Source organism: Priapulus caudatus, unplaced genomic scaffold (genome assembly GCF_000485595.1).
Source record: "Priapulus caudatus unplaced genomic scaffold, Priapulus_caudatus-5.0.1 Scaffold130, whole genome shotgun sequence".
NCBI classification, from domain to species: domain Eukaryota; kingdom Metazoa; phylum Priapulida; class Priapulimorpha; order Priapulimorphida; family Priapulidae; genus Priapulus; species Priapulus caudatus.
The window spans coordinates 440,484-453,659 of NW_014577191.1; the positions used below are offsets into that span (position 1 = coordinate 440,484).

The 13,176-nt window shown below is 48.0% G+C and overlaps 1 protein-coding gene across 1 annotated transcript in view; it reads right to left on the reverse strand.

Moving 5' to 3' along the window:
* LOC106805851 (type I inositol 3,4-bisphosphate 4-phosphatase-like) overlaps positions 1 to 13,176 on the reverse strand; it is a 26,667-nt gene that overhangs the window by 6,499 nt on the left and 6,992 nt on the right. Inside the window, exons 2-16 of the mRNA XM_014807622.1 lie at positions 12,336 to 12,462; positions 12,060 to 12,124; positions 11,394 to 11,481; positions 10,698 to 10,904; positions 8,920 to 8,945; positions 8,539 to 8,888; positions 8,225 to 8,405; positions 7,335 to 7,491; positions 6,960 to 7,067; positions 6,613 to 6,721; positions 6,110 to 6,290; positions 3,844 to 4,773; positions 2,584 to 2,823; positions 2,005 to 2,073; positions 1,275 to 1,531 (exon numbers count right to left, since the gene is read on the reverse strand). Coding sequence (XP_014663108.1) covers positions 1,275 to 1,531; positions 2,005 to 2,073; positions 2,584 to 2,823; positions 3,844 to 4,773; positions 6,110 to 6,290; positions 6,613 to 6,721; positions 6,960 to 7,067; positions 7,335 to 7,491; positions 8,225 to 8,405; positions 8,539 to 8,888; positions 8,920 to 8,945; positions 10,698 to 10,904; positions 11,394 to 11,481; positions 12,060 to 12,124; positions 12,336 to 12,453 — 3,086 coding nt within the window. The 5' untranslated portion in view covers positions 12,454 to 12,462. The remainder of the gene's footprint in view (positions 1 to 1,274; positions 1,532 to 2,004; positions 2,074 to 2,583; positions 2,824 to 3,843; positions 4,774 to 6,109; positions 6,291 to 6,612; positions 6,722 to 6,959; positions 7,068 to 7,334; positions 7,492 to 8,224; positions 8,406 to 8,538; positions 8,889 to 8,919; positions 8,946 to 10,697; positions 10,905 to 11,393; positions 11,482 to 12,059; positions 12,125 to 12,335; positions 12,463 to 13,176) is intronic.

Consider the following 13,176-nt stretch of genomic DNA (forward strand, 5'->3'; position numbering starts at 1 on the left):
GAGAGAGAGAGAGAGAGAGAGAGAGAGAGAGAGAAGAGAGAGAGAGAGAGAGAGAAGAGAGAGAGAGAAAGAGGAGAGAGCGAGAGAGAGAGAGAGAGAGAGAGAGAGAGTAGAGAGAGAGAGAGAGAGAGAGAGAGAGAGAGAGAGAGAGAGAGAGAGAGAGAGAGAGAGAGAGAGAGAGAGATGCGAGAGACGAGAGAGAGAGAGAGAGGAGAAGGAGAGAGAGAGAGAGAGAGGGGAGAGAGGGAAGGAGAGAAGAAGAGAGAGAGATGGAGAGAGAGAGAGAGAGAGTAGAGAGAGTAGAGAGAGAGAACAAGAGAGGTGCGGAGAGAGGCGAGAGCTTGATGAGAGAGAGAGAGAGAGAGAGAGAGAGAGAGAGAGGAGAGAGAGAAGAGAAGCGAGAGAGAGAGAGAGAGAGAGAGAGAGAGAGCACGAAGAGAGTAAGAGAGAGAGAGAGAGATGAGAGAGACGAGAGAGACCAGAGGAGAGAAGAGAGAGAGAGACAGAGAGAGAGAGAGAGAGAGAGAGAGAAGAAGCCGCTCGGAGAGATGCGAGAGAGACAGAAGCGATGCTGGTGCGCTGATGCGATGAGACGAGAGATGAACGAGAGAGAGAGAGAGAGAGAGATGAGAGAGCGCGAGAGGAGCGCGAGAGAGGAGAGAGAGTGGAGGAGGGAAGGAGGGAGGGAGGGAAGGGAGTGAGGGAGGAGGGATGGGCTGAGAGAGAGAGAGATAGACGAGAGAGAGAGAGAGGAGAGAGAGAGAGAAGAGGGAGGGAGGGGAGGGAGGGAGGGAGGGAGGGAGGGAGGTGAGGGAGAAGAAAAGAGAAATGAAGAGAGAAAGAAGATCGAGCAGAAGAGAGAGAGATGAGAGAAGAGAGAGAGCGAGATGAGACCAGAGCAGGACGAAAGAGAAAAGAGACTGAGATTGAGAGAGAGAGTGCAGATTGAGAACGACGAGAGTTACGAGTAAGTGTAGTATATTGAGAAGAGAAAGTCTAAGACACGAAGAGAGGGGTAAAAAGAACACGATTGAGAGAGAAGAGAACCTTGTGAGACATTGAGAGAAAGCAAGCCCAAGAGAAGCACGAGAGCATTGTAAAAAGTAAAAGATAGAAGAGATTATATAAATAAATACACTATATCAATATAAAGAAGACCAAAAAAAGCAGAAACGAGTAGATAATTACAGCGAGAGAGCGAGAGAAAGAGAGCGTGAGCGAACAAGATAGACGCGAGACAGCGTAACAGACGTACGACGTAGAAGAACACCAACCTGTGGCGCGAGATCTCCGGTTCGACGTCATACGACGCGCAACGCTCGGTCTCGACCGACGACAGCACGAATCGCACGTTCCTCAATTCCTGCACGGCGACGACCATGTCCTCCAGCATCCCCGTCTCGTCGCCATAGCAACTCAGCAGGCTCTCGAACTGCGCGAGCACACCGAGCTTGACGAGCTGCGAGCAGTAGGCGTCGTCGAGCGGCTGGCACCAGACGCGCGTCATGAAGGCGACGACGAGAGACGTCACCTGCAGCAGAGCGGTCGTCGACGACGACGACGATGCAGCAATTAGACACACGTCACCGTCGAGAGGAATTCGAAATTTGTCGCCGATGCTAACAATGGTTTCTCTTGAAGGTTAATATCGAAATGATACGGCAATTTGTTATTAACGTTAATGATGGTATGTTTTGATGTTTAATTTTGAGACGAATCAACAATTTGTTATTAACGTTAACAACAGTGTGTTTTGATGTTTAACTTTAAGATGAATCAAAATTTGTTACTAACACGAACCACCCGATTGTCTCTAAGTTCATTTTCGAGATGAATCCACAATTTGTTACCAAGGTTAACAGTTTACGCTAAAATTATGCCTCCTAATAATGATCAAGGAATCCGATAACATTATTCCCAAAGTTATGGTTATTCAGCCAATTTAGCATTAGTTATTTAGTCATTAGCTAATTGGGTGCATTCTGTGGTTTACTTTGAACTTACGGCTTGAGTGAAGACAACATCCTGCCGGTACTGTATCGTCTGTGCCGTAGTCAGGTTTCTGCTGGACTCCTGCAAAAAAGAGACGCAGGTCAAACACTCGGCCATAGGCCATATAGCAAGTCGAGTCAAAATTATACACGTGCAATACCATTTACACGTAGAATATCCATTGAACTCCATATACACATGCCTTTGCATTCTGCAGTCTCGAATTTAATTTCATCATGAATCAATCAGAGAGAACACAACAGAATGCACGAATCTGGGTGAAAACATGTCCAACTGGCACGGGTCACACACAATGCTGGAGGGGCACATGCCCACAGCAAGCACACCACACGTTTACAAACAACAATAGTGTGTGCAGTCACGTTCCGCCACATTTATCACAAAACATGATCACGCTACAAGGTACAGTGCATCATCACACACATGCACGCACGCACACACGCACGCACGCACCCACACACACACATACACCGTGACGCCCAGTCACTTACAACGAGATTTAACTCAGAACGCCAAACACGATCACACAACAACACAAGAGCATCTGAGCGCAACCTCCCCGACCGTCACCTCTTTCAGCACGAGCGTCGTCAGGCCCGCACGGATCTTGCCACAGGTGGCGCTCACGGCGTCGTGCAGTTTGACGATGTACGGCTCGAGCTCCTCACGCCAGCTCACCGCCTCGTCCGTGCGGCCACCAGCACCGCCGCCGCCGCCCCCGCCACCGCCGCCGCCCGACACACGCATCAGGCTGTCCACCTTTGACACGATGCAGACTAGGTTCGCCTCCACGTTCAGCCGGCTGAGATCCTGCGGAGAGACGAGGGAACGTAGCAACGGGTAAGTGCGCCGATGACCGATGACCGCGGCCGGGGGGGGGTAGGACCCCTACTGTCGTGCGAAATTAATATATTTTATTTTTCTTCTTAGACCCTTCAGTCTCCTGGGAGACACAGGTGAAACATTGGTGAACTTCCTCCATGTCGCTCGGTTGAATTAAAATATTGCATTGATAAATTGATAAATATTGCATTGATAAAATTGCATAAAATAATAATGATGATTATGATAACAATAAAAAATAATAATAACAGTTACTACTGTCGCAATGTCGGTTCTGCATGGTCACACGAAACCCGCAACTGTGACGTAGTGTGGTGATTCCGTGAGCGCGTGATAAAGGAGTGTAGTCACGCGGGAGTATACTCTGCATGGACTCCCTATATATATTATAATTCCTCAAATAATGTGTGGCATAAGCCAAGCATCATGCATAGAATTTTACTGATCACAAGCATGTTCTCCTAGCATTCGTTAGTCGCATCCAAATACATATGACATCGTACGAGAAGAAATCTCACTTACTGTTCAGCACATCGTGCCACGCTCAGACAAACGAAAGGGTTAACGATGAATGCAGCAGTATCTATACATGTATACACAGTGCACAATCTATTATCCAAAACCCTTGGGATCAGACACGTTTCAGAAATCGGAATTTTTCCTATTTCGGAATGGTAGTACAGTACAGATATACATACCATATCCTGCAACTAGCCAGTACTAAATCTCAAGTTTTCCAGAGGCCAAGTGCTGTACCGGTACAGTACAGTATGTATGAGTAATGCCAAACACATTAATAATTCTGCAGTGAACCTCATGCAGCCAAACGCAAGCTTTGGTGTGCAGACGACCTCCACTCCTTTCGGTTTTCGGAGCTTTTCGGTTTTCAGAATTTCGGATAATAGATTGTGTACTGTACACACATATATATATATATATATATATATATATATATATGTTTGCAACACACTCCCCACACGCACATACCCACGACTGATTCTCCTCGACCGACCACCGACCGGCCGCCGTCCACACGCGGCACTTGTTCGGCCCCGCGGTGTCTGGAGTGCTGACCAGCCGGTCGCCCGGGCCGTCCCCGCTGCCGTCGTCGTCCGCGCGCCGCGACGGACTACTCAGCGTGCTCACCGACGGGGTGGACGGCGTCGTGGCTGTAGAGGGCGCCTCCGTCGACGACCTCGATGACGACGAGGTCTCCGACGACAAAGCCGTCGCGTCGGGGGAGGCGAGGCGGCCAACCTCCGGCGGGCCGGAGATCACGGTCGCCACGAGGCTTTCATCCTTGCCCGCGATTATTTCTGACGCACTGCCTGCCGTGTCCCCCGCACTGACCGCTGGGCTGCCCGCTGCGTCCCCCACACTGACCGCTGGGCTGCCCGCTGCATCCCCCACACTGACCGCTGGGCTGCCCGCCGCGTCCCCCGCACTGACCGGTGGGCTGCCCGCTGCGTTCCCCACACTGACCGCTGGGCTGCACTCTGGCCGCCCGCCTTCGCCACTGAACTTCGACGACGACTCATCCGTATCAGAGGTGGCGCCCCCTGCGGAGGCCGCGCTCGGGTTCGACACAGCGTCTGTGTCGCCGCCGCCGTCAAGGCGATCGAGTGGTGCCACCAAGCAGGAAACTGACGTCGGCAGGCTCTGCGCGCCCTCCCCAGCAGGGGGAGCCACTGGCGGCGGGCCCGCCGCCGACGCCGATGACTCGGAGATGCGGCGGATGCAGTCGCGGATGCGGCGCGGCGTCAGCGCGTCTTCGCTGCCGCCGCTGAGCGTGCGCACGCGCGCCGACACCGCAGCGACGCTTGGTGGCGCCCCCTCGGTGGGCGGCTGCGCACTCAGCAGCACCTGATTGGCTTCGTCGAGGATCGGGAAGCTGCAGAGCACGTACAACTCTCTCGTCTGCACCAAAGAAATAAAAGTGTCAATGACACTGTAGCTTACCTTGGGTGTGATAGAAAAGGGAGGTGGGGATATATAAAGCAAGAGTATATATGGGAGAACTCCCATCGCATTATATAGCATATCTCCAATTATACACTCATGATAATGATATATGCATACGTTTTGATGCTAAAAAAAAAGTTTCAGATCTGAAAGTCTGAAATCTTGACGAGAGATGGCGCTACGCCTAAATGATCGCCATTTTGGTTTTCGAATATCGCGCAAATATAAACAATAAAATATTCCAGTCAAATTACTGTAACGAAGAATCTAAAACACAATATTACACGTATATAGGTATGATTGTAGAGTAGTAGTAACAACTGTTTTGGGGCTAGCCTTACACATTCATATACCAAAATTTAACAAAATTGAATGAATCGAGATGGCCATTTTCATTTTTGCCAAAATGTGGGCATGGCTCAAAAGTAGATCGACTGGCATGCTCCCAAATAGGACGTTCAAACCTCTCCCATAGAAGTAACAACTATATGCAATTTGAAACATGTGGGTCAAACGGTTCTTGAGTTATCGTTGACCGTAGCCAAATGTTGACGGACGGACGGACGGACGGACGGACGGACGGACGGACGTACAACGGACGACACCCCATGGCAATAGCTCATCTTGACGATCTCAAGGCGAGCTAAAAACGCAGTGGCTACGCGTCCGGTCATCCATTACAAAGCTGATAGGCTTGATAAACTGATCGTCACGATTAGGCCACGTCCCCTTTCGTTCCCACAAATCGTTGATTTTACTGGATTTACTATTGCTTCAAAAGTTACAAAAACACATTTTTTTGATAAAATACCTAAAGGTAAGCAATATTATGGTAAAAATATTTATTGTTTATTGTTTTTTACTGAAAAAATATAGTTGGGTTCACATAAGAAATATATGACCGGACGCCTAGCCTGGGACCTGCGCGCCCGGTAACCGGACGCATAGCCACGGCCAAGAAAAAAAGCCCATAACACTATGCTGCACCAGGCAACCAGACAATAGTTTCTTTGTTATATGCAAACTCGGGAGTAAGTATTCCCAGTGGAGTGTAACACGCCAAGTGAGAATTCCACCTAGTATAGTCCTATTATTACACAAGTAGTAGAAGTCTATCTAGGAATTATTTTTAATGCACTGGACATATCAGTATGGCTACACCTTAACAGACAGCAACGAATGACATTCTTGTCATGTATTTGAAAAAGGGCACTCTAAACCTGTCGACAACATCAGCACTAGGCAGGTTACTATTCCTCCACTGCCTCACCCAAACCCAAGCTGTACTGACCGTCTGATTCAGGGTCTCTGCACAGTCGATGAGCTGGTCTAGAGAAAGGCTGTGTACGGCGGCCATGATGGCATCGATGGCCTCCATGACTGCTGTCTCCATGACAACGACATTCTGGAGGATTTCCTTCGCTTTCTTCACTTTCGACAACGATAAGTTGTAGCTGAGATTGTCTGAGGTCCTGTTAGCAAAACGAGCAACATTGGCAGGTAATTAACGTCTGTAACCGATCCAAACATATCATTATCTCCTTCTTCCTCTTTCTCTCTCTCTATCTCCTTCTTCCTCTTTCTCTCTCTCCCTATCTCCTTCTTCTTCTTTCTCTCTCTCTCTCCCTCTCTCCTTCTTCTTCTCTCTCTCTCTCTCTCTCTCTCCCTCTCTCTTCCTATCTTTCTCTCTCGTGCCATTGTCTACCATTTAAAATAGATAGTTATTACCCTGTGTAGATTAAGGTTAAACCATGGCAAAAGTCACAGAAGCAACACCTAACCCAACAGGCTTACTTGATGCAGGCATCCTTGAAATGCTTTATGATTCTCTGAAGGCCGCCATGCTTGTACCGCTGGCTGTACGCCGTAAACGCTCCGACCGTTAAGATGTCATAGCAACCCACTGCCAACAACACACGTATACACACAAATGACATCAACTCAATAGTCGAAAAAAGACTCGACACGCAATACACTAGATGCTGGCACTGCACGCTACAACGAGAGCTGATCCGAATAAAAGATGTGCTAGTCGTGCTCGCAGTGATTTATACGTAACGTGCAAGATCAGCGAATTGTTATTGTGATGCAGATTGCGAGTTGACGTTCATCCGCTCAGTGTAGCCTGCAAGAGATCTCACCTTTACTGAGTGTGTTATTGCGAATGGTCATGCGCTGCATGTGCATGTTCGTTGGCACAAACTCCAAACTCCTCTCTCCCTTCTGTATGCTACGTTTGAAATGAGGACCTGAAAACATGCAATTTTACTCTATAAGACAACATTACGTAGCATACACAGATATCGGCAATTTAATTTAAACATAAAAGCCAGCAATATAAATGTCACTAAATAAAGGATCACTAGGCAAGCAACCGTACCTTACACTGTATTTGATCAGGATATAATCTCCATGTAACCATGTACTATGTAAGTGAGATAATATATATAAGTATATAACTGTTAGTAGTTAACATTAGTAGTAGTATCTTATATAAGTATATAACTACGTTGAACCTTCATGCTTAATCATGTAGGCCAGTGCTTGTGAGTAGGTGTTTGTGAGCAGCTTGTGATGGTCTAGTCTCTCCTCGCGCAGCACCTCCCACTCTGCCGCCATCTCTCCTAGACTCTCCAGCCTCCTCATGGCTTCTTCCTCCTCTGCCAGTCTCACCTGCAACAACGTCAGAATGCAAGTGACATTGGCTGTCCTGTGCATCAGCTCTGAGTACGAAATGAAAGAAAGCAGACGCAGGAAATTTGTATGCGCGCAAAAAAATGTAACCTCATCTGGTAGTACGCATCTACCGATATCACGAACCAACATTCTGTAAAACCTCCAACGACTTGCTACAACAGGAACATATATATATATATACAAATAAAATGCATACATATAAATAACTCTCTCATAGTTTTATAACCATAATTGCCATGGACCAGTCATCTATGCACAGCCTGCCTACTCATGCTGGAAATGTCTCTACCTCTCTGGCTACAAAAACTGGGAACTCATTGGGGCACTTTAGGTTGAGTTAAGGGTTAGATCAAGATTACACAGATGTTTTCCCGCAGTAGTAATGGAGATATAGACCCCTTTTAAGACAACTCAGGTGACCATCCAGGTAACTAGCCAGTGTCCAACCTTACCACGAGAGTCATCGACTTAGGGCAAGGTTTGACGGCACGGACGGCAAAGAAGCGAACGCCCGCGCAGCAAACAAACAAATGCGCGCGCGACAAACAAGCAAACGCGTGTGGCAAAGAAGCGAACGTGCGCGCCAAACGGGCAAACGCGAGCGGCAAAGAAGCGAACGTGCGTGCCAAACGGGCAAACGCGGGCGGCAAAGAAGCGAACGGGCCGCACGTGACGAACAAGCGAACGTGCGCCACGCAAAAGAGCATACCTGCAGCAGCCGGCAGGTGACGGGGAAGCAGAGCCGGCTCTCGGCCATGTACTCGCGCACGCTGATCTCGGCGCCGAGGCCCGACGGGAAGCGGAACGTGCGCGAGATCACGTCCGCGTGCAGCGCGTCCGTGAGGGCGCACGCCGCTGCCGCCCGCGGCCCCATCCGCGCGCCGCGAAGCCTACGGGCGGCGACGCGGTGGCGCCCAATCCGACGTCGCCGTTAGACGTCGTCTGACGAGGCGTCGCCGACGAAGGCCAGTTGCTCGGCGGCGTCACGCGCGTCAGCATTGCCGGCGGCGACGGGGGCGGGACTCTCTAGCTGCCACGCCTGCACGGTGACGAATCCGACGCGGGCTTCGTCGAGCGACGCGAGCGCGAACGCGCAGCCGGCTTTGCTCTCCATGTTGGCGATACTGCGCGATGGTGAAGGTGGCGCCACCGAGCAGCGTCATGACGTCGGTCATGCGCTCGCGCACGTCGTAGATGCGCAGGCGCACGCGCGTCGTCATGGCGACGCGCGACGCCGAGTCGAACGCGAGCGTCGTCAGGAAGAACGGGTTGCTGCTGCCGTCGATGACCTCCGTCTGGCCGTGGGGGCGCCAGTATAGCTCGGGCGGCGTCATCATGCTGACCTTGACGAGCGAGTTTGGCGTCGGCCATCGCTCGCACACATCAGTTGTCGCAGGACAGGCACATCTCAAACAGCGGCTCCGCAATGGCTGCAACAAACCACGGACGCCGCCGGTAAAACGAGTGTGACTGGCAAAGTCTGCCCCTGCTACTGGCAAGGTCTGCACTAACTACGCAAGAACTGCAACTGCTTAACTGAGGCAAGGTATGCACTGCTACATGGGCAAGGTCTGCACTGCTACTTGGCACGGTCTGCACTGCTACTGCAGCGTCTTGCACCTGCTTACTGACAGAGGTCTGCATGCTACTGGCAAGGTCTGCACTAACTACTGGCAAGAACTGCAACTGCCTACTGGAAAAGGTCTGCACTGCTACTAGGCAAGACCTGCACATGGCTACTGGCAAGGTCTGCACTGGCTATGGCCAGGTCTGCACTGCTACTGGCCAAGACTGCAACATGCACTGGCAAGGTCTGCAACTGCTACTGCAAGGTCTGCCTGCTAGCTGCCTAAGGTCTGGGCACTGCTACTGGCAAGGTCTGCACTGCTACTGGCAAGGTCTGCACTGCTACTGGCAAAGACTGCACTGCTACTGGCAAGGTCTGCACTGCTACTGGCAAGGTCTGCACTGCTACTGGCAAGGTCTGCACTGCTACTGGCAAGGTCTGCACTGCTACTGGCTAAGACTGCACTGCTACTGGCAAGGTCTGCACTGCTACTGGCAAAGACTGCACTGCTACTGGCAAGGTCTGCACTGCTACTGGCAAGAACTGCACTGCTACTGGCAAGGTCTGCACTGCTACTGGCAAGGTCTGCACTGCTACTGGCAAGGTCTGCACTGCTACCCCGTGAGGCGTGAACCATCGCTACCCGACAACGATCCACTGCCACTAACCCGTGTTTTCGATTATCTTATCACTTGATGCCACTGAGCTATCGGGTTAGCGATTGACCTAGTTTTTAATAATGGGCATCTTCACAAGTTCAAACGATGCCAATTACTCTAGTGCCTCAGCGTAAGAGTAAGATTTCAACAATGGCAGCAGCAGTGAAAGCCAAAGCCGTCCCTAAACAATTTCTCGGTTGTTCTCGGTTCTCGGTTGTAATGACTTGACTTGAAACTTATTGGAAAGAAATTATCTTAAGTTATAGTTGTATAAGCCATATCTTTTAATAAAAAAAGAAAATATTTAAGGGTGAGTGATATAAGCTATGATGGCTTTAACAAGAATTGCCCACTACTGACACCCTGTCTGTATATACTTGCATGTTATATAGACATTCTGCTCATATAAGTACTTTAAAGCCTGTAAGACCATCACACAATTATAAGCATCATCTCACAATGTTTTTAAGGCCAGTACACAGATACATTCTACAGGGTTACCGTGTGTTTGCCCTGGATTTTACACATTCAGTGGTATGCAGAGGGCACTCCTGGGCCCACCACACTTTACCTGACATCCCCAAAAGTGTTAACAATTGTAATATTGCGTTCACATGTACCTCAAAACCCAGTTTCGAACGCTTATCGTACGTATTCCGTATGAAACGTGAATGGCGGGGCCTTGAGTTATACACTACAAGTTGCACAATAAGCTTTTATTTCATAATCTGCAGATGTTGCACCTCCCTGTTATACGTGTATAGCTACAGCCGATTGTTCACACGTCCGCTATACGCGCACCTTTTGTGTCAGTATAGCTATACGCGTTTCGAACTGATTATACCTATACGTGGTCGTTCACACGATTAAAATTTGTCCTCTGTATGTACGAAACCGGGTTTGAGCTACGTGTAAACGCGGGTTACGAAACCTAACCCCCCGGCTCTCCGTCTCACCTTCTTGTGGCGAGGCGAGCGAGGAGGAAGGCTGCCCGCTGCTGCTCGCCTCCAGCCGGCTCAGGCGTGCCTGTACCTGCTCTTGCAGGCTCACCAGCTGGCACCTCATGCACTCGTAGCTGGCCAGCTGCAACGCCTCCATCCACGAGTCACGCTCCGCCTCCGACTGCGCAGCCAGCTGATGCACGCGTGAGTCCTCCTCGAATACTGAAGCCGCAAAATACAGTAAAAACCTGCGTATAAGAACCTGCATTTTTTTCAAGTCAGCCTTAGACTTAGCAAGTCAGAAATTAGGCTATTTATGTGTTTATTTTAGGTGCTTTTTCTTCGGGGACGCTGGACGTTGCCACAAGGCTGTCTCAAATGAGAGGCAAGTCATTTGACTGCGAGAACCAATTCTTAGAAATAACTCTATCAGAACCAAGAAGTCTCACGAGGTTGTTGTTTAGAATTATGTGTAACCCTCTGAAAATACCCGTTCACCATGTGCCAAGACGGTAAATAGATGCTTTAAAAGGCCACAAACAATGGAGTCAAGTGAATGAGTGTGTACACATGAGGACCATGTTGATGTCAGACTATTCAAATACTACTATGCCCTAATTATTTAAAATGTAACATGCCCAGTAAAAGCTCACATGTCAAGACATACACCAATTGAGACTGCAGTGCAGAAGTATGATTGTTTGTACTTACTAATAATAAATGAGAAGGGTAGCTCCTCCTTTAGATCCAGTTCCACAGTACATCGCTCCAGAAGTAGTATGCCATATGGTTCTGAGCACTGTAAAGGAACAACAGCAACATTATGGCAGGCGTACCATACACTGCCGTTTATTACTATGCCCTGCAAGATTGATGTACAAATTCGCTTACTTTTCTAGTTTCCAAGGAAATGTATACCTAGAATGTTTACAAAGGACTGGTACTATTGACAAATTAATATTACCTGCATTTAACTACGTGAAACAATGATACAATTATTGCTGTATTGGCACAATGTCAAATTTTCAAGATTTTTAATAAGCATCCATAAAAATATAGTTAACTAATATAAAACTGACACCAAATTGTCCATAATCATTCCCATTATTGTTCTAGATTTGCACATTTCCATCACGAAACTGCTCATGTCCATGCACGTGCAAATACAACATGAAATCTGCAACTTCTAAGGGCAGATCTCTGAGCAATAACTGGAAACATATATACTGTGTATGTCGTTCCATATTAGTTCCATATTCTTATATCTTTGTAACTTTTTACTGGTTTTGTATTGCATATCAAATTATGCTGTATAGTATTGTGATTCAGCAGTGCACCAGTATATAATTACATATTAATTACGACTCTAATTAGTACCTGGTCTTTGGATCGGAATAGAAAGAGAAGGTTTCCTCTCAGTCGACACCAGCGCTCGACAAACGCTGAAAAATAGTGACACACTTCATCAGTGCACATGGATGAAACATCATCAAGTAATGCATAGTTATCTTAAGTTATATGTCTACAGTAGCCAACCTCAGTAAAGTGGCACGCTAGATGCTGGGATTGCCAAACTGCCAGATTTCAACAATAATCTCAGCACAAAGACTACCTCAGTACGTGACAGCGGGTATTCTCCAATTCTGCTCTTACCTTCACTACGCTTAAAGAAGCCATCATGCTTCTCTTTAAAGAGAAGAACCCCTTCCTTGTCAAACTTCTGTGACGGTTGCACGGCTAGTGCAGCTAGCTCCTTTGCATTGAACCTCATTGCAGCAGCCTAAAGTAAAGCAGATTGATAGCTAGGACATCAAAAATATTGTTTTTAAGCCTGAACGTCAAACTATAATTTTAAGGATACAGTCTAGCTTTTATGAGAAATTCTATCGATTTCTCATTTTCATTCGTATTCAATGGTTAACACTAGGTGCCACCTCTGTACATACTTATACTTATTTCTCAATATAACAATGCATGTGAGCTTTCACATCGTTTTGATTGCCCGCGTACATGTGTAGTGAGCCGTGGCTGATGTCACTGGTGACGTCAGACACATGGTACAACCAGCCTTTTCACCAATGACGCGTGTGCTTATTTTGAAGATTCATGTGGTTGCACGTCTGCCAAATTGTCTTTGGACATTTGCTGAAAAAAATACGGCAATTCCGCGAGGTCATGCTCTGGAACGAAGGTGGTTCATATAGCAGAATTTTCAGGGAGTCCCACGGACTCCTGCATGTGTCAAATCAGGGAGTTCAACAGAAAATCAGGGAGTATTTGACTCCGGACTTGCGTTAATTTCGCACCCTGCAAGTGCCGTCTTTAATGAGTTATGGTTCTTTATTTGCATAAATTTTCAATCCGAATATACGACTTGAATTTTAGGCAGTTTTCTTCTTTTTTTTCGTAAATATTAAACTACTAGCTGCTGGTACCCGCTGCGCTGGGTAAAATCGTGCTACTAATTCATACTACTAATAATGGGACACAATAG